The 24,455-nt window shown below is 35.3% G+C and overlaps 1 protein-coding gene across 2 annotated transcripts in view; it reads right to left on the minus strand.

Annotated features, from left to right (window-relative positions):
- The window catches only part of brun (trafficking protein particle complex subunit brun), a 101,814-nt gene that overhangs the window by 49,553 nt on the left and 27,806 nt on the right, over positions 1–24,455 (minus strand). For both annotated transcript variants that reach the window (XM_081756372.1, XM_081756370.1), the window contains exons 5-12: positions 21,967–22,081; positions 20,162–20,294; positions 14,249–14,389; positions 10,320–10,518; positions 6,718–6,988; positions 3,870–4,012; positions 959–1,044; positions 150–276 (exon numbers count right to left, since the gene is read on the minus strand). In XM_081756372.1, the coding sequence (XP_081612498.1) occupies positions 150–276; positions 959–1,044; positions 3,870–4,012; positions 6,718–6,988; positions 10,320–10,518; positions 14,249–14,389; positions 20,162–20,294; positions 21,967–22,081 (1,215 nt within the window). The remainder of the gene's footprint in view (positions 1–149; positions 277–958; positions 1,045–3,869; positions 4,013–6,717; positions 6,989–10,319; positions 10,519–14,248; positions 14,390–20,161; positions 20,295–21,966; positions 22,082–24,455) is intronic.

The following is a 24,455-nucleotide window of genomic DNA, read 5'->3' on the forward strand; positions in this document are numbered from 1 at the left end:
ATAATATTCGTCAGGAATTCAGTTTCAGCTACCAGCCTCACCAATTGCCACATGTCTCATCTTTGATATTTTATCTTTCCGTCACACGCTAACAATATTGTAGGATTTTTAATAGTCCAAAAGTAACAGCGCGTGTTTTTTTAACTTACCTAATATATGTAATTCTCCTACTTCTTTCGGTATTCCTGCCAGATTGACTGGGTGTGGTCCAGATTCCCCTGGCAGAGATAATGAAGAAGGGATGCTTTCGAACACAATACCATCTGTGAGTAGTTTCTGAAAATATTGAGTCTTAACATTACATTTATAAATTGACACTTGAGATTACATAAAAATGGAATTATTAATTACAGTACAACCTCTTTATCCGGCCCTCGTTGATCCGGATCTCTGGATAATCCGGGTCAGATTTGTAGACAAGGAGAAAGCTATCACACCTCATTAGCAGACGACACATACAGATGCTACGCACCAGCTGACAAACATCATGGCGTACTTGGAGCGTCAGCTCGACACCACTCCAGCTGAATATTTTAATGATATAGCGTTTGTGACCGTGCTTCATTTAAACGCCACACCTATTTACACAGAAGTCAGAGGACCAATTCTTTGTTAAGAAATGAGTGAGGAGTTATCGTAATAAACAGTAAGTCTGCTTATTTAAGGATATGTCTTGCTTATTACCCATTACCCGCATTATCCGGATTTCCTTTGGTCCTTGTTAGTCCGAATAAACGAGGTTGTACAGTAGTTATATGTTTAATTATGACTTTTCAATACAGTTCAGTACAATGGTGGTAAAACCCTTTAATCATTTTACAGGAAAAGAAAGGAAAATTTATCCTTAAAGAAAAAGAAAGATTTATTTCTAAACGTGGAATCAAGTACTAGTTGTTAGATCGCCAAGGAAAAAAAAAGAAAGAGAGAACAGAAAAGGTCCTATTTGAATGACACTCACCATATTAGAGACTTTCAGCTCAAACGGAAGTGGATTGAACACTTTCACAGTCACTTCGCAAACATCCCCTTCAACCCAGTAGTACTCTAAAAAAAAAAAAGTTGAAAAAGGCAATTTGTAACTAAGGCTGTAAATTTGCAAGAACTGACTTAATTAGATAAACAAATAGAGTCAATAAGTATGTAGTTGAGAACTTGAACAACAGTAGGCTTCCAACCAATGTGAATACAGTTATTAATCACTATAATGTAAGCGCTTCTAATGCATCTCATTTTTATTTACGTATTAGTTTCTATTACATATATATAGTAAATTACAGTTGAACGTCGATAATCTGAAACGTCAAAATTCCGAAAGCGGTCCCTAGAACCTAGTGAAAGTACACTAATTCAATTTTTTTGTGTATGAAGTCAGTGTTGTTACAAAAGCTCATTCATATGTAATTGTTTGTCATACATATTCTTATTTTTATTTTCCCTAAGGCCTATACAAGTTACGGTTTAATTGTGAGTTACAAGAACAGGGTAATTTAGTGTACGAGCAAGTTCTTCAGAAACATTAAATATAAATAGCCTTAGTATGGTATTGTAATTAATTACTGTATGTACTGTATAACCACTGTATCGATAAAAGAGCATACCGTACAATATATTTAAGCCTAAATGGCATTTCCTTGGTCATTTTTGAAAATCCGAACTACCTGTGGTTCCAATTAGTACGAATTTTCGACTTCCTACTGTATTTATAAAGCATAAAAATAGCGTATTTCATAAATATGAATACAATATTAACTTGTGATTCGCAAGAACGTTATGATTTCGGCAGTTCAAAAAGCAACGACATATTCAATACTCTTTCGTCTCTTCTACCTACGAGAAACATCCATATAAGATCATCAAGTTCTAGAAAATGATCAAACCATAAATACTATTTCAGTTTTTTTAGTAGCGAAATACCAAAAATTACCCTGTTATTAATTTGGAAACAGTTATTAATGTGTGCTGACCAACAAGCAGCGAAATAAAAGGACTTGTCTGTTATCTTTGTTTATTTTTTAACACGAATCTGATAGTAACTACTTGTCAATTTCTCGCAAGCGTCCGTATGGAAAAGGATTCGAACACATGACGAAAAAATACACCCGTAACTCAAAATAAAATCCAACGCTTATGCCAGCTAGGCTAAAGGAGACGGTGATGATGAAAAATGAATAGAATGTGGAATAAATAAAGTTGCAGGAAACGAGAGAACCCCGAGGAAACCCCACACACATGATGTTTATCCACAAAGTTCACTTGGCGCGAGCTGAGATCGAACCAAGGACCCTACGTAGCAGAGGTGAACGCTCTAGCACTGAGCCACCGCGGTCCCCTACCTAAAACAAATATATGAATGAGATGTCTTGGTGGCAGTAATTTCTTCATATACTCGTCGACAACAGACATGACACACAAAGCAAACTTCTTTTGTGTATATATATTTCTGAGGAAATTCCTTTCAATGGACAAGTTTTCTCTCCTTTCTTCCCTCTGTTTATTGAACCTTTCGTAACACACAACCAGTAACAGATGTTCTGAAAGGATTTCTATGAAATGAATATCTCGCTCGTGACCAACATACAGAAGTGAATTTACCATTAACAGCATAAGAATAACGTTTGTTTCAATGCGGCAAAATTCTAAGTAAGGGAGGTGACCAACTTACAGAGTAAGAAGTAATACAAGTCTTATGAGAAAATGTAGGTTCAATAATAATGGGGCCAAGTTAGGTAGGTGACCAACTCACATATAAGTAATATAGATCTTATGGGAAATGCGGATTTAATAATATTGGGGTCAAGTTAGCCAGGTGGCCAACTTACAGAGTAATAAGTAATGCAAATCTTATGGGAAAATGCAGGTTCCATATAAACTGGACCAACTTAGAGATGTGACGAAGTTCAGAGATCTTACTGCTATTTTGTATGTACTAATATCATATATGTATTATACAAACGCAGCTATGGCCCATTTCCGAGCAGGAATGAATTACATACTAACAATCTTTGATAATTTATTCCACTTTAGAGTTTAATCGCAATTCCTATACAACCAACTCAGTCTTCGTCAAGGTTTCATTACAACCCATATCCAATCGTTATTAATTCCACGCAAGAGTTTAATCGCAATTTTCAAACACAGACTTCTTCAAATCTCAGTTTCACATAACTACACGACAATATATCGCTACAGACTACACAATTTCTTTAATTGAAAACTATATACCTTGGAAATTCAAGCAACTGACATAATATAGGTCACTCAGATCTATACTTACACACGGCAGAAAATTTTCAAGGACAGCAACAAATTTACGGGACGTCCCTACTAAAAATAATGTTTGTATCACAATGCAACCGAGTCATCTTATCTATGACGTTAGAAGGAACTGAGGTTATTGCTTATCGGCTGCCAGCATAATCTCTGCATTTGGTTCTGTACCCTCCACCGTTGCTGATAGCTCGATGTACGCAAACACGGCCGTATTGTTTACGCTTATACTAAATACCAACAACTAAGTGGGAAGAGGCGTAAAAATTTCTTGGGCCCAGAGGTGTAAAATACCCAAATAGGGACCTAATGTCACGTAAATTTGAATAACTGAAGTCAGCTATACCGAACACCACACCTTGAGGATCCGCCTCAAAGCACTTTTGGAACACAACCCCAACCAACCAACACAAGTCTGAACAATGGTCAAACCCCACTTTTAATAATAATAATAATAATAATAATAATAATAATAATAAATAAAAAAAAAAGCTCAGTTCTACGTAACCTCGAAATAATAAGAGAACGCAAACTATATTCCAACCCATTCTAAATACATAGTAAAATTGAATACAGAGAAAATATAATTACATGAAACTTACCCATTTTACTGGACGTTTTTGTTCCTTTCCTTTCCAAGGATCCAAAATGAATTGGTGTGAACAGAAATGGTCCTGAGTCTTCCTTTTGTTTCTCGATCTTTTGAGGACGCAAATGTGGAGTTAGATTTTGAAGCTGAAAACTCCTAGAACAAGGAAGAAGAAAAATCAGCGATGATTTTTTTTTTTTCTTTCTTCTCAGACAAAATCTAAATGTCATGCTTGCCCCACTTTGTCCCCTCTCCAGACGAATTGGGTTGGACTCTGATCTTATATACAAACAATAATAGAATGAATTATTTATCAGAAAATAGTAAAAACATAATCACAACACACAAAAAAGTAGTACACTAGTGAAAATACTTCAACAGTACTTCCGCAAAATTGCTTCGTCAGATAGGATTAGGAAGAAGTAGAAGAACAAAACATACATTACATTACATATATTGAAGAAGTAGGGAAAAAAGAAACATTTCAACAGATATGGTGAGGAAGAAGAAAAACGATTTGGTAGTGAAGAAATAAGGAGAAAAGAAATATTTCATCTAACAGGGAGAAAATAAACATTTAATCAGATAAGGGGAAATATTTCATCAGATTGGGAAAGGGAGAAGTGTAGAAAAAAAAATAGCTAGAGTAGGGAAGACTATAGTCCGTGGGGAAGAGACAGTGTATTAATCCAGTCCTGACTACGTTACGAATATCTAGGGATTTCTACCTGAATAATAACCAAGAACATTTCTACTGAAAGTCTATCAAAATTCTCGAAAATAAAATGAACTGACTAATGGAACGTATGGAGTACATTCTTCAAAATTAGAAAAGAATTCACCTAACTGTATTCCTAGAAGCAGCGGAAGATTGGTCGATATTTCGAATACATATACAAGTATCCTTTTACGAGAAACAAAGATACTTAATACATGTTATACAAAAAGTTCCTCAAATGCTTCTACTATCAATATCAGTGGAGCCCTTTAAATGTTCTGTTACGTATATTTCCAACCGACGTCCGTTTTAATTTTACTAAATTTTACGTGCAGAACAAAATGCTATATACAGGGTGATTAAAAAAAAACGAGAAATTTTCAAAGTTGTGTTGGCAACAGTGGGGGTTTGGTAACACTGAATAACATGCGCCAGCCTGTCAACGATATCCTGCCATTAACTTATCATGAATGCCTTGGAGTGGTCGGGAAATTTTGAAAGTTGTGTTGGCAACAGTGGGGATTTGGTAACACTGAATAACGTGCGCCAGCCTGTCATTAACTTATTATGAATGCCTTGGAGAGTGTGCAATGTGCTTTCACGATCAAAATTTTAGATATTGGGCACAAGCCAATTCTATGGAGCTACACCAGCGTCCATTGCACAGCAACAAAGTTACTGTGTGATGTGCTGTCATCATACGTTGTGATGGTCCCGTAACTTTTTGAGGACGAGAATGGCCATGCGATTACAGTCACATCGAATTGTTACGTCGCCATGGTTGAAACCTTTGTGGTGCAACAACTACAAAGATTTCCACACGTTATTGACACAGCCTGGTTGCAACAAGATGGATCGACGTCCCACACAGCGCAAATCTACGGCTGCTGTACGTCTATTGTTTGGGGAACGTGAAATTTCGAAAAATGGTGACATTCAATGGCCTCCCAGCTCCCCTGATTTATCAGCTTATGATTTGTTTTTGTGGGGTCATCTTAAAAGCAAAGTATTCCTTAGTCGACCTGCTATACAATGGAAGAATTGAAAGCCAAAATCCCAGAAGCAATTGGCGAAATTCCAGTTGAGATGTTAAGTCAAACCATGAACAATGTAACGAAGATACTGCAGGATGTTTGTGTAGAGAAGGAGCTTACCTGCAAGAAGTAATCTTCAAAAAATAAATTGTATTCAGGGTTGCTACTGATCTGTAGAAATCTATTTCCCTGACTTCTCTCTGACTTTTGACAGGAAATTACCTGACTTTCATAACAGGTGTCGGATGACGTTGACATATAAATAAGGAATAAGTAAAGATGAATATTTATATATGAGAACATTTATTCTATAGAGACAAATAATAATCAATTGCTCATATGTACATTCCACTTACCACCCACAAAAATCTGAGCAACGTTCCATACTGTGATCATTAATGGTTGACTAAGCTGAAATTGGTGTACAATTAATGTTAGAAAAAATATATTTTATAAAATTTCCCTGACTTTCCCTGATTTCCAGTCTTTTTCCCTGAGTTTCCCTGATCTGCATCATTTTCCCTGAGTTTTCCCCTGACTTCTCTGATCAGTAGGAACCCTGGTATTGTATGTATTCTAAAATGGCATTACTTTTACTATTAAATAATAAATATTTTTTTAAAACATTTGTTTCCATGAAATTATTTCATTTTCAAAATTTCCCTTTTTTTAATCACCCTGTATATTGCTCCATTAAATTATAATAACCTATAAGTACACTTACAACAGAAATACCTATACTAATTTAATTAGTTTCTATTTCTATGTATTTTATTAAGTATCTATAAGTATCTATATTACCTGTATTAATGTATTAAGCCTCTTTATTCCTCGTAAAAGGGTACACGTGTATGTAACCGAAATATCGAACAATCTACTGCTTAGAGAATTATAATTAGGATTTTTGAAATTTTTTAGTTTAACTTCCCACGATTCTACGCTTAAGGCTAAAGAGTTAATAAAAGTGATTGTGAAATTCAATTTATACATTCTCCCACAGACAATCGAATCCGGGACTAAGCCCACCGAAGGCACACGCGCTTGCCATTATACACGCGGGGAGGGCTATTAAAAATTCGTGAATGTCAAATGTAGGAAATAGTGTTTACCTTGTTTGAGGTATGTTGATAAGATTTGCTGGCGGAATAACAATCCCGGAATCGAGCACCAAAGGAACAGGAGCACCTTCACAGCGAGACGTGAGCGCTTGAAGTTGCATGGCAAAGTCTTTTCTTTCAGTTGGCGAAAAGTGAGAAAACATAGTTTGCATTAGGAATGTCATGTGGCGTATTGCTAATGATGGGTTTCCCATTCGTCGCGCAGCAACCACTAGCTCTTGCAGCAACTGGATTTGCAGAGATGGCCAACCCTGAGCTTCTTCTGAAAAGAAACAAATAAAATTAAAGGGAAATAAAAACTTAACTAGAACTACACACAATTAATCTCTTTATATAAGAATTAAATCTTTAGGTTTCAAAATTATGAAGAAAGATTCATTGCAAGAACAGGAGTGCCACGTGTACACCACGTGAAGGAGTTTGGCTTTTACGACGTTATATTTTCTCAATTAATATTGAAACTGAAAGTGGTAATAGATTTCTATTATTTCCGGTTGGTACAGGGAGTAGAGATAGATAATTATATTCTTGGAACGCGTAATTAATTGCAGAAACCAATTCTCGTTAACACCACTTTTACTCTATACAGACTAACGTTAAAACCGGAAGTGATTGCTTTCTGCCATTTCTGGTTTTAATGGAGGGTTACGAGAGGAGATAGTACCTATTCTTAGAACACTAAATAAATACCAGAAAAAACTAGCGCTTTTTTTTTATCGTCCTTGCTTTCAGGATGCTAAGGAAATGTATTCGTAAAATATGCTTAATGGATTGCACAAAACCGCTTAAGCAGATTATTTATTTCCTTTGGAGCGATCTGAAGGAAAGACTATACACCGAAAAGCTCCGGACAGCTGACAAACTGAAGGAAAGCATCAGCAGGAAAATTGCAACCGTTCCAGCTCATATGCTGAATCGCACCTGAATTGTGATGAAAGATAACGAGACCAGGAATGTTATGGTATTCAGCTCAAGGAGGTAGTATTCAACATTTAATGCAGTACCCAAAACAGTTGTATCCCAGCTATGTACTGAACAAAATTTGTAGTCAACTGGATTTTTTTACAACGTAAAATATTTGTATTTAAAATGTTTTCCATCAATAATGGACACATTGTGTTATACTGTGTGACAGCATATCTGACAATAAATATACTTTCATTTCGTATATTAAATATTATTTAAAAAAATATATAATAAGCAATAATTAAAATTTTATATCAATAATAATTTAATATTATGAACATATACACCAATTAACGTCTGATGAAGATAACGTTACGTTACTGAAACTGTTACGACTTATTTTAATAAATAAGTACCTTTCATTTCGTTATTTCGTTTCGGCAGGAATTCTCAAGCTAAGAAAGAAAGAAAAGGTATAGGTTAAGTTGTCTATATCGTACAATACTGCCCGAAGAGTGACAAGATGTAACTGGTCTTAAAAACCTGTGGATGCGGTCGAATATTAAGTTAATAGTAGGAAAAAAAAAATTAGCTTTAATTACCACAGTTATGTCCTATAGGCAAAAGGAAGTGATGATTATGAAATAATTGGTAGAAGATGGGAGAACCACGAGAAAACCCACGGACACGATGCTGTCAACTGCAATTCATTTGGCATGGCGAATGTTAGAAAACTTACGATGTACATGAATAATTGTATAGAAAAATCCGAAATGAAGCTGGAGGTTTCCTTCGTCGTTGAAATCTGACCTTTAGCACTTAACACAAACAAACATGATATATATGCATGATATAAAATGCAATGAGTTGATCAGTACGGTACTACTGTACACCTACTTTTGAGCCACCCTGTATATACACTGCCGGTCAAAAGTTTCCGGACAGGCGCTTGAACTTACATTTTTATGAGCTAATCAATTAATATTGGATAGGGAAAGCCACCAACTCGAAATATTTTGTTTGTTTAAGTCTCTATAATGTCTCAGGAGGAGGATAGACGTTTTTTCGTTTTTGTAACATGTTTACATGTAGTAACAAAGAAAGATCATTGAATTATTGTAAAGTTGGCGATTATTTTAATTAAAATAGCGTGATCAGGATCATGCAATAACTTTGCCTGATCGAAGTACGGTTAAACGTTAGCAGTTAATTCCTTTTTATAGTTACCTCTGGAATATAATTCCTTAGTATACAGGCCTTATCAGACACAAATAATGTCAGAAGTTTACATTATTAGTGAATAATATTATAAGATAAGAGTACAGTGACGTTTTGAATAATGTTTGGGTGGACTTTTTGCCTCTTCTGAAGTTTTGTTGCCGTTATTGTTGGAAATCAAGGACAGAGGTAAGATCTTAGGTGAAGAGGCACAGGTTGGAATCATTGCGCGTCATAATGTGGGCTTTTCTATTCGTCAAATACCTTTGAAACTGAAATAGACTCCATCTACTTTTGGTGACTCCGTCAAGCGTTTTCAGCGAAGATGAAAGAACATGGACAAAAATCAAACTGGAATGTCTCGTATTACATCACGTACGAAAGATCATATTACTGTATTTGTTAGCAAAAGAAATTTGAAACTTACTGCATCGGAACTCCAATCAGAATTTAATCAGTCACCCTACAAACATTTCAGTTATTACTGTGAATCGACATCTGAGAGTAGCTCCACTCTGGGTAATAGTTGCTGTGCAGAAACAGTTAATAGTTCAGTGGAAGCAAGTAGCAGAGGCTCTAATCAACCCTGAAGAACAAAAATTGGACAAAAAAGCAGTAGAAACGCGTATTATGGACTGATGAGTCAAAATTTCAAGTTTTTGGACAACGACACTGAGTTTATGTTCGAAGATCTATTACAGAAAAGATGCCTCCTATGTAACCCCGATTATTAAACATGACGGAGGTTCTGTGATACTTTCGAGGTGTTTTGCAAATTCTGGAGTTGGTTGTATTCACAGAATACAAGGAAATCTGGACAAAAAAGGTTATCATTCCATTTTAAGTAATCATACTATTCCCTCAGGATTTGATTTGATTGGTCGCAGAATCACTTTTCTGCACAATACTGATCCGAAGGACACGTCAAAACTTTGTTCTAATTATTTTAAGAAGAAACAAGCCAAAGGAGATATTTGTATCATGGAATGGCCTCCCCAGTCTCCAGATCTTAACTCCATCGAACTTCTCTGGGAACAGCTTGGCAGAAGTGTACGAAAAGACTGTCCAACATCTGCTGATGATGTTTTTGATATTCTGCAGAACGCCTCGAATAATAATTCGGATGAAAATCTACAAAAACTTGGAAGCTGCATGCCCTGATTGGTGAAACGAGTGATAACGGCGAAGGGCGGTTTCTTTGACGAGAAGAACATTTAAAGAATTTGCCAATTTTCGTTGTTGGATAACGTTATTATATTATTATGATGTTATAACTATCACTGTGTTTCTAAATACCAAGTATCCTGTCCAAAATTGCATCGTATTACAAGCCTAACTTCGTATTTCCCTGTTTTTTAATCTGTCCGGAAACTTTTGACCGGCAGTATATATATCGGGAAACATGTAGTTAGACTTTTCTTCTCCTAATATACTAAAAGTGACAAAATAAATCTTGATTCTTATTTTACCTGTAGGAAAGTCCGAGGGGTCCAGTGTAAGCCTGTGACCACCAATCGTTTGTAGCATCAGCTGATAGCACTGGCCCCAATTTGTTCGTGGATTTTGAGTAGAAACATAGCGTGTTGCTGCCATTCTCCTAAAAAATGCCGATTTCCGATGAAAACCAATTTTTGTGTAAAGATCCGATAACGTAGTAAACCTATGAATCTGAAAAATATCAAGATAAAAAGGATTATTTATTTACAAAAGATAAAGGAGAAGAAGGGAAAAATGAATCTTTCCTTTACTTTCTAAAGGTTTTCCAATGTTAATGAAAAAATATATATATAGAAAATCATGACGAAAAAATATAAGAGGTTTTGTGAAGCTGTGAAAAAGGAACATTTCAATTATCCAATAGGTAGAAATAAAAAAAAAAAAAAAATCACATGAAAATTACATCAATTGTTATATGAACATACATTCTACTCTAAATATAATTAAATGGGTAATTATCTCGTTGTAAAATTTTATACAAGTTTCTTAGTATTTTCGTACATAGCTCATCAGCACTAAGCAACAACCATAAGGAAATATATACAACAGTAAAAGTATCAGTTACACTTTCATTTTCTTCAGTGTCTGAATATGCTTATTTGCCTTTCGTTTCTCTTTGTTCTGCTTGTCGTGAATTTTTTTTTTTCAGCTGTATGAATACTTTTTGCGTTAACTGTATATTGTTTGATGTAATTATCTTTAGACAATAAGCAGGAAAGGACGAAACACAGAAAAGTCTCCATTCAACCACCCTACTGTGGAGACAAAAGACCCTCCACCCATCTATACCTTATATCCTTATGTTATTTTCACAAGTGAAAGTAGCAATGCCAAAAAATATAGTAGGTTTCGTTAAAATATAGGCAAAATAGCAGTTTATAGGAAGAGACGCAAATATGTAGGAAAAATAGGAGCATTGGAAAGCCTGCTTTCTATGGACTGAAGCAGAAGTTGAGAATAGTTCACGTAACGATAATGAAAAAAAATGGTGCAGTGAAAGTAGTTATGGCCAAGGCGAGGCACAACTCGAATCTTAGCGTAACGGCTTAATAATACAAGACCTAACGCATAAATCCTTCTACTAAACCTAGCCATTATATTTTATGACAAAAAGCCCTCCCAAATAGCTATATTATTCTCATATACGGCTCCTGCACGCCAATTCTAGGCTCGAATCTCCATGAGTTCACCAAGTTCGTCTTAAAGTTGATTCAATTTGAATGACTACTGTCGCTGCCTATAACATATACTAGAAAAATGTAGGATACATACTGCCATCTGTTGGTAGTTTATGCATCTTTGAATTCACCAGAACTATTTCTGATTTTATTGTAAACAATAAAGCGTTTCTACCCCTTCTACAAAGTTCTACAACCGAAAAGCTACATATTTAACATGTTTTAAGCGCAAGTACAAGACAGAGATTCAAGCAACTTGTAATAATTAACGCGTAGGAGTGTCAAATGTATACCACGTAAAGGAGTTTGGTTTGTATATCGTGATATTTTTCAATTAATATTGAAACTAGACGTGGTAGTATATCTATACCACTTCTGGTTTTATCAGGACGATTAGAGTAGAGACGGAATATATTCTTGGGATGCTTAATTGATTGTAGAAAACCGCATTTCATTATCTCCTACAGTTTATGATCTATGGTCGTCAACGTTAAAACCGGAAGTGGTTAATTTCTGCCACTTCCGGCTTAGTTACAGAATGATGATATAAGATGGTACCTATTCTTAAAAAGCTAAATCAATTACAAAAACGCTTCTCACTATCTCTTGTCGTTTTTGCTCTATGCAAATCAATATTAAAAGCATACGTTGCAGAGGATTTACATAGTTTCGGTTTTAGCACAGGAGTCATTCCACGTCAACTCAACCAAAATTTTGGGAAAATTTAACCCACTATCGCAGATTCTGATGAAATTTGGTAGTTATAAAACTTTTTATGCTGATTGCAAATATGTAAATTTTACTGCAATAGCATCAGTGGTTCGAAGTTATTACATTTCAAAAATGAGAAGAAAATTCATTTTTAACAGTCGCGACATGATATTTCCCCGTTTTGAAAGAACACTTAAAAAATCATATTTCGGTTCCTAATCACGCCAGAAATATGATTCTCTTTTTATTGTCTTGAAGTTGTTTATCATTAAAAAAAATGAAAAATTTCCGTAGAGCTCATAGAAAATTTATAGTCATTTGAAACGTAACATTTTGAAAAAAAAAAAAAAAAACGAACGCCATTTTGTAAACTTCAGACTTTATTTCTGAAAATCTCAATCATGGGTTTCAATTAATTTGTTTTTGTTTGAAAGCTTATTATATCTAGTTTCACATATACAAAAATTGTGATGGACCATCCAAGCACTGAGGAAATATCACAGTCAGTGTTGCCAACTGATTGCGAAATAAACTTTTACCAATAACTTCCATACGATTTAACATATCCACCCCCAAAATTGGTATAAGTACTCTTCGGTATCCTAGAAATATGTCTGTGAGCATTACCACTCCTCCCAAGTAACCCAGTTGTCAGGATTGCCAACCAATTTCAGGAATCCTGTCACAGCGTTAGACGTATCTGTGGCCACACTTTGCATTATTACGTGCGACATTACAAATATACCAAATCGTGTGGACCAAATACCTCTAATTACTGAACTACCAATTTCGTAAAAGCATAATATATATATATTCAATTATACAGAACACTACGTGTTCAACACACTACTAACCTGTACATAGAGTTCAAAACCCGTATTCACTCTGCTCTCATTTCCAAACAGTAGCGAAATTCATTTATTATTATTTTTTATTTCTTTCTTTGAAAATATCCGACATTAGAAAAAATATTACATGATTCAACGCTCCCAATCTTTCCGAAAGTCAGAGTTCACAACGGAGTGCGTATCACAGCTAGTATATCTATAATAAGTAAAGTCTTATGCTGCTGTTCTAATGTAGTATATAATGTTAATGTAAGAATTAAGGAAACTATTGTATTTCAATGTGATTCCCCCAACTAATTATGACTATTATCACAAAAGTTATTCCATTATTTCAGATGATATGGAACATGACGTGCCCATCTCTGATTCCTAGGACGCTTAATCAATTGCAGAAAACCCACTTCTCTCTATTCATTACCGTTTTTGCTTTAGTAATCAACGTACAAAACGGAGAGTTGATTCTACTACTTCTGCTTTTAAATATCGTGTCCAAAAACAAACTCCAACGTTTGACCCTCTATATTCTGGTCACATTTGGTGGTGATTGATTAAACAGTTCTTGAGATTTTTTTGTACCTCGGGACAAGGTAAATATATAGAAGACTGTTGGTAAACTACACTCTTTAAAAAAGTAGGAATATTTGGTTAAAAAGTAGGAATACTAGTATACATCCTTTCTACACATACTTTCATACTTGGATTTTTAACTTCCAAATACGTAAATAAGGTGGTTCCGTAATTTTTATGATGAATACACTGTTCAACATAATTTCCTAACAAAGACAAGCGATAATTTTAGGGACTTGAACAAGAAAATGGCAACAGAGAATAAAAGGTACGCGCCACCGTATTAAATTTTCTCATTCCAATTCCTTAAACTAAATCACGTTATGCTGTAGTTATTAATGAAACACTTGTCTTGTAAAATACGATCCAAATTATAAGGTATTTTCCGAAAACATCGTCCCGCAAAACCAGATTATCCTTTGTAGATTTATCCGTAAGAAATGGCTTATGCCATATGTTAGGGTTATTAGTGAAATGTTTGTTTATAAAATGGCAACAAAATAGCATGAATCGTATTTTGTAAGATTCAAAAAAAACTACTGTCTAAAATCTGTATATCCTGAATAAAATACAGTGTATCTGATAAATGAAGCTTACCTTTTCTTCTTCGCTGAGTTGAAGATTGATGAAAACTACGTTCTGTAGAAACGTAGCTGCTTGTAAATTTCTTCCTTGTTCAATGAGGACACGGGTTGCTTTAAAACTGGCTTCTGTCTCGATTATACCAGCATACTGATACTGAAATATAAAAATTACGTTAGCAAAGTGATAACCGAAATATTTAAACTATATTCGCTAAAACAATAATGTACTTTCGCCACAATGCTGCAGTAACGATTCTTTTCGACATATTTAAAAAGCTTCGCTGAAGCTGTGGAATTTTGAATTTGAGTATCTTTATGCCTGCACTCATCTTGGTTGGGATAGGAGATTATTTTATTTAAAGTCAAACAGTGCACAAAGTAACACTTCTGCCTAAAAGAGTTTTCTTTTTTATGTCGTAACCGCTAGTATAGAAAGTTAAATGTTATGCTAAAGTCGTCCGATCCTAAATTAATTCAATTTGGAAGTTATTTTTTAAAAATATTCCTAATGTTGATGTTTAATAACATTAATAACAAATTCTGAAAGAAAACTTTCAACTTAGGGATTTTTATTCATTACTGTTAAACCTCTATGAATTTAAGATACGGTAATTATGACACAAAACTTGGTTTTCTACGTTTATAATTTAAGCTTTGTTTCTCTTTCTTTCCTAAGCAAAAACTTTCTACCCATACTATTTGATTTGTTATACCTAAAAGATATATTGCTAATCTGCTCTTACAACCATCAAGATGAGCCCTTTAAATATTTGAAATTCCATATATTTAATGAAATTTCTCATTTACCTCAAAAGAGGTTGTTATTAATCCATGTTTTCTATTATTACACTAAAATAATCAATCTAAATTTCTCATGTACTTCAAAAGAGGTAGTTACTAATCCATGTTTTCTATTATTACACTAAAATAATCAATCTATGATTTTACATTATCACCATAGGTATCCTGCCCCTATTGGCAGGTCACTTCGGTAGCTGAGAAGCTTCTATGCCCCACGGTCCTCCGTTAACCTCTGTCTTCACGTATGATCTTTCTGCTGTTATAGCGTCCATTAATTGCAGCCTCCTTCACCCCCTCTGTCTCTTTCCTGCCACCATACCCTCTAGCACGTCCCTCATGACACAATTTCTTCTTAGGCAATGTCCCAAGCAATATCTCTTTCTTTGCTTAATATCTAAAATTGTTCTTTTCTCCTCCACCATTTCTAACACCCTCTCATTCGTCTTTACATATTGTCATGAAATGATTAGAATCTGTATTCACTCAGCCGCAAAAACTACATTTAGAAGTACTGTATATAATGAATTTATGGTTGAAACAGGAAACAAAGTAAGAAGAAAAAAAAAAAAAAACAGAAAAACAAATTCCTTTCTAAGCTATAAATAAAAACTGAAGTATACGAGAGAGATTCGCGAAAATTTAGTACGTGTTAAATCTATTTACTTGTATGACTATCATTACAAGAAAACACTTTCAGGAAGCACCCAATGCGTCAAATGTTGTCTCCAAAGGGCATAATTTGCCTGTGCACCTTCCAACCCTTTACGAAACGTTTGTTACTTTATCCCCCATTTGCGTTTTCCTCCCATCATGAATACTTCCTAAAATGTTATTGCAAGATGATTTTAATCAGAAACAGTATTTCAATTTGATTATTTCGTGTTATTCTAGCTCTACTGTAATAGATACACATTGTCCATATTTTCTTATGGTGAGTGGGAGACCCGGGTTCGATTCCCGGTGGGAACTCGTGTGGCTCGGATTCCACGTTAATCAGTAGGTCCACGTCTCATATAGCCTCGCTGCTGAAAGGGACGCTAACTAAAATCAACTCAACTAAACTCTCTTATGGTGAGAGTTGTATTTTCAGCTCCAATTTCTTTATATAGGATTATTCAAAAAGCGCATCTGTTTCGTTACATCAAATTACGAACTTTATTTTTTCAAAACACACTAACAAAATTCATAAACAAGTTCATCACACATTCCAATTTCAGGTATGATGAATGACGTCGGGTATATGACCTCCTCTACTGCGCTGACATACAATAACTCTGTTCGTGAAATTCGCTATGACTGTCTAACTAACAGCCACACTGTCACGAACCACAGTAATTTTATGCTCAGAACGACCACTACAACGATGCCGAGGACTTTTAATGTTCACTGTTCAACCCGTATCAATGAACTTTTTCATAAGTTTACGAACTTTCGTTCATTCGATGCCTCATTTTGCCCTACAACCGCGCGCAAAGTCGCCTGACAGTTGCTGCATAACTTTCTCCGTTCTGATAAAAAAAATTTCATAATCAGCACACGTTGCGCTATAATAAACTGCTCCATGACTAGCCCTTTGGGGATCCTATGGTACAATTTGTACCATACGAGTGTTTCATGGTACATTGCGTTATAACTCTCCTATTTGAGCTTTTTTATCTTTTTTTTTTTAAAAAAGTCCAGAGGCATTGTAGAAGACCTTACGTATGGTTTCACACCTTCCTGCGTCGAGACATAGAAGGTGATGACGTCATAATTCTAAAATACATATTTTCTTTTATTAAGCCTATGTTCATTAGTTTTTGGCGGGCTTATTTTTGCACGTAGAAGATTGAAATTTTGCATAAACATTCAGTCCACCGAGTAGTATTTACCAGAGTTTTTTTTTTTTCAGATTTCTGCGTTAAAACAGGGGGGAATCCAGAGGGGCAAAGGGTTGAAAAAAGGTATATTTTTACCTCAAAAATCCTTTTTTTCGGGATTTTCCCGCCTTAGATACATGATGGAGACACGTGAGTCATACCGTCTGAAAGGCAGTTCTGTTCTGAAGAGAATGATTGGCAGATTATAGTCCTAGGGTAATTAGGGATGTCTCAGGGAATTTTTACAAAATATCCTTCTGTATACGGGAATATGGTACATTGTCGGTATATATATTTTTTGGCGGGCTTACTTTTGCACTTAGAAGATTGAAATTGTGTATAAACATTCAGCCTACCTAGTAGTATTTATCAGATTTTTTTTCAGATCTCTGCGTTAAAACAGGGGGGTCCAGAGGGGCTAAAAGTTGAAAAAAGGAATTTTTAGACCCAAAAAATCCCTTTCTTCGGGATTTTCCCGCCTTAGATACATGTGAATGGTACCGCCTGAAAGGCAGTTCTATTCTGAAGAGAATGATTGACGGATTATAGTCCTAGGGTAAATAGAGATGTCTCAGGAAATTTTTTACCTGAGATCATGGTGTTTTGCGGTAATTTGGGGCATTGTGGGAATTCTTGATAAAATTTCTCCCGCCCTTAGTATTCAAGATAGAAACTTGAAATTTGGCACACACATTCACTATACCAAGTACTATTCATCAGATTTTTTTTTAGATCTCTACGTTCACACAGGGCCGTTCCAGAGGGGCCCAAAGTGTGAAAAAAAATTCCCTCCGAAATTTACCCTTTGACATCATTTTTCCCTCTCCTGGTATAAGGTATGAGCATGCAAGTGGTACCATTTGAAAGCCGGTTCCATTCTGAAGAAAATAAGGTATGAACCATGATCCTAGGATAAATAGTGACGATGCAGTAGCTGCTTGACTGAAAGTCTACAAAAAATACCCCAAAAAGCCGTAATCCCCAAAGGGTTAGTAGTCGTAAACTTGCAGCTTCGCGGTTTTGAGTGATATTATCTCAAAAGACAGGCTGCTTCTTCTTTCAAAATTTGATTAAATCCAAACCAGCAACGTGCACTAGCCTGTCCCCGGGCCAGCTCCAGCTCATTCAATCATTTCATCCTGTCTGCTTGCCCCATTGTTGAAAATGTATTACTTACATCATCTCTTAAATTGAACTGAAAATTTTTCCAATCCTAGGTCGCATAGTTATAACAGTTTTTGTGTTCCTCTGATGTTAGTGTACGACGAACGAGTTTCGTTTCTCCATTGAGTATTACTGAGAAAAGGAAGAGAAACTGGTTGAGGCATTGGCTAAGAAATAACTGTATCACAAGGGATGTGCTAGGGGTATGGTGGCAGGAAAGAAAAGGGGAGGGTGAAGACCACAATTGATGGATAATATCAAAACAGAAAAATCTTACCATAAGACAAACAAGTTAACGGAAGACCATGGAGCAGGAAGCTTCTCAGCTGCGACAAGTGACCTGCCAATAATGAAACAATACCTAAGATGATGACTGAGCATGATTATTCAATTCTTTAGGATTTAGGATTTAGATTTCTGGGCTTTCGGCATCTAAGGCTATTTAGCCCTTCACGATTTGAGGGATGACGTCCCTTGGCGAGCACACAATCCGGGGAAAGGAAAGGAAGAAAGGATTGGAGAAGGAAGGAAGCGGCCTGGGACCTATAAGTTAAGTACCACCCCGGCATTTGCCTGGTAGGAATGAGGAAAACCTCATTCAGGGTGGCTGGCCTGAAAAAGCTGTTACACTTTTTCGACCGAGTGACCCCACCGGGAATCGAACCCGGGACCGCTCGCACCAAAGGCGAGAGCGTTAGCGACTACGCTACGCTATTTAATTCTTGTGAAAAACTTATACGATACATTGTTTCGTACGGCCCTCGACGCCAGTAAATCCTCTGTTATTGCTCCTCCACCCTGTTTCAACTTGCACATGCCTCTTCCTAAACCCTAACTCTTGATAGTCCATAACTCGGAAACTAAAGGCCTGCACCACATTTCACATGCGCTACTAAGCTCCTCAAGGTCACAAACATACTTTTCTTCTTCTTTAACCAAATCAAGAACAAAAATTAAATTTTTAAAATGTGATTATAACATTGCATTACTGTAGCTTTCAAAAATAGTCAGTTATAAATCATGAAATTAGTTTATATTATTTTACGTACGTAAAAATGAAATGAAATTAACTCTCAGTTGAACGTCCCATCATTATGTCCTTTAAGCTAAGGAAGACGATGATTAAAGAAAGTGAATGATAGAGGAACTGGTGGAATGAGAAAGTGGAGAAAAACACGAGTACCCTGTGAAAACCCACGAACATCATGTTGTCCACCATAAACTTCAGGGTTCCCACTCATTTTCCAAAATCAAATTCCCTGACTTTTCCAGGTTTTCCAGGTCACTTCTCAGAAATTTCCAGGTACATCATTTTGTAGCACATATTTGTACCGGTGCATTAAAAAAAAAAAAAAAAAAAAAAGAAAAAAAAGAATTTGCACATGAAGGGAAAGAAACAAAACTGTTTTTAATTATGAACTGTCCGCTACCAAATAGCCGGATAAGACAAAATGTGAATTATGATAACTTAAAAAAAAATATATATATATATATATATATATATATATATATATATATGAAAATAAATTGTACGCTATTTATGTATATTTTCTGGTCAATAATGTTGCCAATGAATTTATGAAAGTGCAGAATGCATTAGAAATGCAAAAGTCAAACACATTCATGCATTAATCCAGGAAATGCCCTGTTATATTCCTTTTAAAGTGGAAATATTATACCACTGGCTCCAGTAGCAAGAGTTGCCACCTCTTTCAAGTATTTGTCATTACATAAGAAATGCCTGCTGTAGCTAAATGAAATTTAAATAATAAATTATGAAATTCCCTGACTTTTCCAGGTTTTCAGACATTTTAGTGGAATTCCCTTACTTTTCCAGGACATTTTAGTGCTAAGCTGGATTCCCTGACTATGCCAGGTTTTTCAGGTGAGTGAGAACCCTGAAACTTACTTATCAATCGAAACAAGGACCAACAGAGGTAAGCGCTCCCCCCCCCCCCCCCCCCTATTTTACGTAAGTTTTAGATACGTTATTTCAATCATACGTTTACTTTCCTGCACAAAACGTATACTACATGAAGGATTAGATTAAATACAAAACATTTCGAATGTCTCAACTTATAGTAGGACTTGAAATGACTTACCTTACTATAATGCACTACTGCTTCTCTATATCTTTCTACTATTTCATCAGCTGTCAAACAATTATGCACTGCTTGCCTCATTTCAGCTGGAGCAACGCCATTTGGTAGTGAACTCGTTGATATACAACTTGCTCTAGAAGTAGAAACAATACAACTGGTAAATATGCGTAATGAAAAGATTGCATTCATCACGAATCTCTACTAAACCAATCGGTGCTCAATCTTCTAGCTGCTGCTACGAATTTCGGTTACCAGTATGTAATTTTGTACTAAATAAGTGTGTTTGGGAATTCAGCGAAGTACAACCGGTGTAACAGATAAGTCAGATTTCTATTTTTACATAAAAATCTCTTTTAAGAGGAATCAGAAGTGGATACACAACTAGTATTGATAAAGAACTTCGATTTTAACATAGGGTATAAAAACTTTTCATTATACAGTAAAACCTCTCACTAACGCACACAGATGAGACGATTATCTGTCCGTAAATGAGAAGTCTTCGTTACTGAGAGGCAACACAAATTAACATTACCCGTGTCTCAAGTGATAAATGCATGCAAAATACAGTAAAAACATTAGATATAATAAGCTAATACCGAAAATGTTAATTCTTTGATTAGATTTGAGTTGAGCTGAGTTCATCGTCCCTTTTCAGCAGCGATATTTAAATATTTAGATTTTTCGGCGAGAAAGAAATCTAGTTTCATTTTAGCACTGTATTCAAAGGACAGATTAGTATTTTACATCCTAGCATTATACCACTAGCTAATCTCAACAGCACTATGGGGAGCCTATCAACTAAGTATAACATCCATAATTACTCCCATAAGAATAATACATGGGAAACCGATTTTTAATTGTCCATATCTTGGAACCTACTGCATTAACGTGGGTCCATCAATATATTTGATTCTTAACTTTTGACCCTGTAAATCATGGTCAAATCTGATGGCGATCAATCAAGTAGTTGTTGAGGTTTTCTCTCTCTCTCTCTGACAGAAAGATTAAATATGTGAAAAAATCCTTGACAAAGAGATTAAATATGTATTTAAAAAATGACGGATTACATACTTAAAAAACTCTGACAGAGATTATGTATGTAAAAAACGACATATTAAATATGTAAAAAAAAACTCTGACAGACAGATTAAATATGTAAAAAAAAAAACTGAAACAGTTACATACTTAAAAAACCCTGACAGAGATTAAATATGTAAAAAAAACAACAGATTAAATATGTAAAAAAACCTCTGACAGATTAAATATGTAAAAAAAACTGAGACAGACAGATTAAATACGTAAAAAAAAGCCGTCACAGATAGATTAAATATGTAAAAAAAAAAAACTGACACAAATTAAATATGTAAAAAAAAAAAGAAAAAAAAAGGTAAACTCAACTCCTTCATTAATTAAGCAGATTTTCAGCTTTACAGAAGGTAAAATATTTCTAACAAACAAAACGCAGAATAACCTAGTTAGCAAACCTGCCAAATACTAAGCAGTAACTAAAACTCGCCTAAAATATGTCCAAAAATACGATTTCATAACACTTCGGTCCTAAATATGATCTACAACTAAAATAGTTCAAATATGCATTTAAATACCCAATAAAAGCAGTACTTTCGTGTTCACAAGAGTGAAACGTGTTAAGACAACAGATGCTTCAAGTAAGGAGTATTGCTACTTTGAAATAATTAATATACAACCCATACTTTGAGTTATTATTCCACAACTATCACTGCTACCGTAGTTTACTTACCAATCTAGAACTATTTTTTTTTTTTTTTTTTTTAAATCTAACTTACCTAGTTTTCACCGGGCTGCTCTCTTGAAATGACGCATTTCTATGAAGCGGCGAATTGCGGAACAAATTTGGATACAAAGTTACTACTGATGCTGCACATAAGCCTTCATAAGCACCTAAAAGAACGATATATAACAGTGGCATATACTGAAAATGTGTTCATGAAGAATTAATTTCTTTGCAATACGAAGGTCTAATGGTCAAAAAGATAGAATATCTACTCATGGCTTAAACTAGTAAATTAAGCATTTTTACCAAAAAACTGCAAATGTCATATCTAGGCGAGTAAGCTGCGACGAATATGGAATCAGATCGGAGATCCAGTGAGTCCTCTCCGGAATAGTATTGACCGCTCGGCTAAATGAGCTGATGGTCTGACAAAAGTAGACTGAATAATATATTTTAATCAGGTCTATAAAATGTGTATATAAATTACATAAAAAGTGTAAATTATTTAAGAAGACCCATTAAAAAATAATGCAAAACGCGATTTCTTTTTACGTTTAATTTCATAAATATATAAAATGTTTCCCGAAAAATTATGTACCGTAGTCTCTACATTTTCTTACACCTTGTGTAGTTCTTTTCTTGGGAGCCATTAGGTTTTAATTCTATTCCCAAATGGGACCAGGAAGGAGCGGCGCAAGACAAAATTTTTCACTTGAAGAAATATATGTCATACATTATCTACTATATAGATTTTAAAGAGAAGTTTACTTTTTAAATACTATAGATTTTTCAACGAGAAAAGATGTCTGGAAGGAAGAGGAGAGGGTCAATTAAAATGTGATGAGATTTCACTGGGACACTAATTCCTAACCGACTTGTCCTGCACAAGTGTGACATGCAATTGGAATTACCATAATTGGCACCGGAGTGGGCAATTGGCCAACTAAAGGAGAGTTTTGCTCTCTCCGCTTCCGGCCCCGAAAGTATTGGCCTATTTGAAAGAAAAGATGATGAGAAATGTTGTTTGAGTTACCCCTAACTATCGGGAAGAGAACACACATTATTGAATTAGTTTACTACATGTAATAGTACATAAAACTTCAGGCGCAGTAACAATACATGATGTCTGACTTTAATCAATTAGAAAATTTGTAATTTCTATTCCAATTATTATATTGCTACGAAGTTCAGTTCTACACGTAGAGAAACTTTTTTTTTTTCCTCGTAGATGATTATCTCACACTGTGTATGCGCTATACTGTATTGTGTACGAAGTGACGCGCCACGAAGGTCTCAACAGCGATGTGCATTCATACAGCAGAGTTTTCCGGGTGCTACCATTCACCGACCTGAAGTCTGTAACACCTGCTCAACAGCGTTATCGTCTAGAATATCGACTACAACAATTAGACAATATATCTATGTTCAAGTCCACTAAAAAACAGAACTAACATTTTCATGATACCAGAAGTTTGCTGTCATTGTCGGGCTATCACACAAAGCGTGTTGTTCCAGACGTCAATCTTAAATAAATTTGTGCGTCCTTCCAACGATGCCCCACCAGTCCGTCCGATAAGCCAGTACAGAATTGCAAGTACCTAGCTTGACAGTACATGATGTTATGCACAAAGGTTTGCGCCCATGAGCTTATAAATTGCAGCAGTGTCAGAAACTAAAATCTCACGACAAGCCGCCCAGGAAAGCATCTGCGGAAACAATGATTGCAAAAAATTTATGCGAATTAGTCATTTCTCCAGGTTTTGTGCTTTTTCTGATGAATGAATGTTCCACACTTCCGGGAAAGTTACCCAGCATAATTGCTGGATATTGGGAACGGAACCACTCCATGCTGTGAGGGAGAACGAACGCATTCTTCGAAAGTGAATGTTCGGTGTGCATTATGAAGAACATTATGTATTATAGGGCCGTTCTTCTTCCCGGAAAGGACCATAAATGGCGCGACTTACCTTAGTATGTTACAGTTTTACCTTAATTAAAAATAAAATCTGATCAAACAAATCATCACTGCTTTTACAGATTAATGAACGCAATGATACATTACCAAAACTCTAACACTTTTATTTATTTATTATTTGCTTTGACCAAATTTTATTTTTACCTAACTCTAACAAACAAACAAACAAACAAACAAACAAACAAAAAAAAAAAATCCAAAGCTAAAATGAAAGGCATTCATACAGCTTTACGCACTTTCAGAGCTCCCTCCAGACCAGTGTTACCAGATTTGAAAATTAAAAAGGCGCGAGATGCTACTGCAAGAGTAGTGGATTTGAACCTATTTGTAGATCAAACCTAAAAGTGAATTATTTTGCAGCCTCACTTTTACGAATCGATATATCCTTATCGATTGAGTGGAAACATTTGGAGTTGGAAATACATGAGATGTCTGGGTTGGCAACAGTCAGACAGCGATCGTAGTTTCGGACTGTTGGAAGTAGTGTGTTAGGACAAATTTCATATTTCGTCAGGAGCAGTAGAACTTGCCGTGTGCAATGAACATGGTAGATATTGATAGTGTAA

This window comes from Thermobia domestica, chromosome 4, assembly GCF_964235325.1.
Source record: "Thermobia domestica chromosome 4, izTheDome1.hap1.1, whole genome shotgun sequence".
In the NCBI taxonomy this organism is placed as follows: Eukaryota; Metazoa; Arthropoda; class Insecta; order Zygentoma; family Lepismatidae; genus Thermobia; species Thermobia domestica.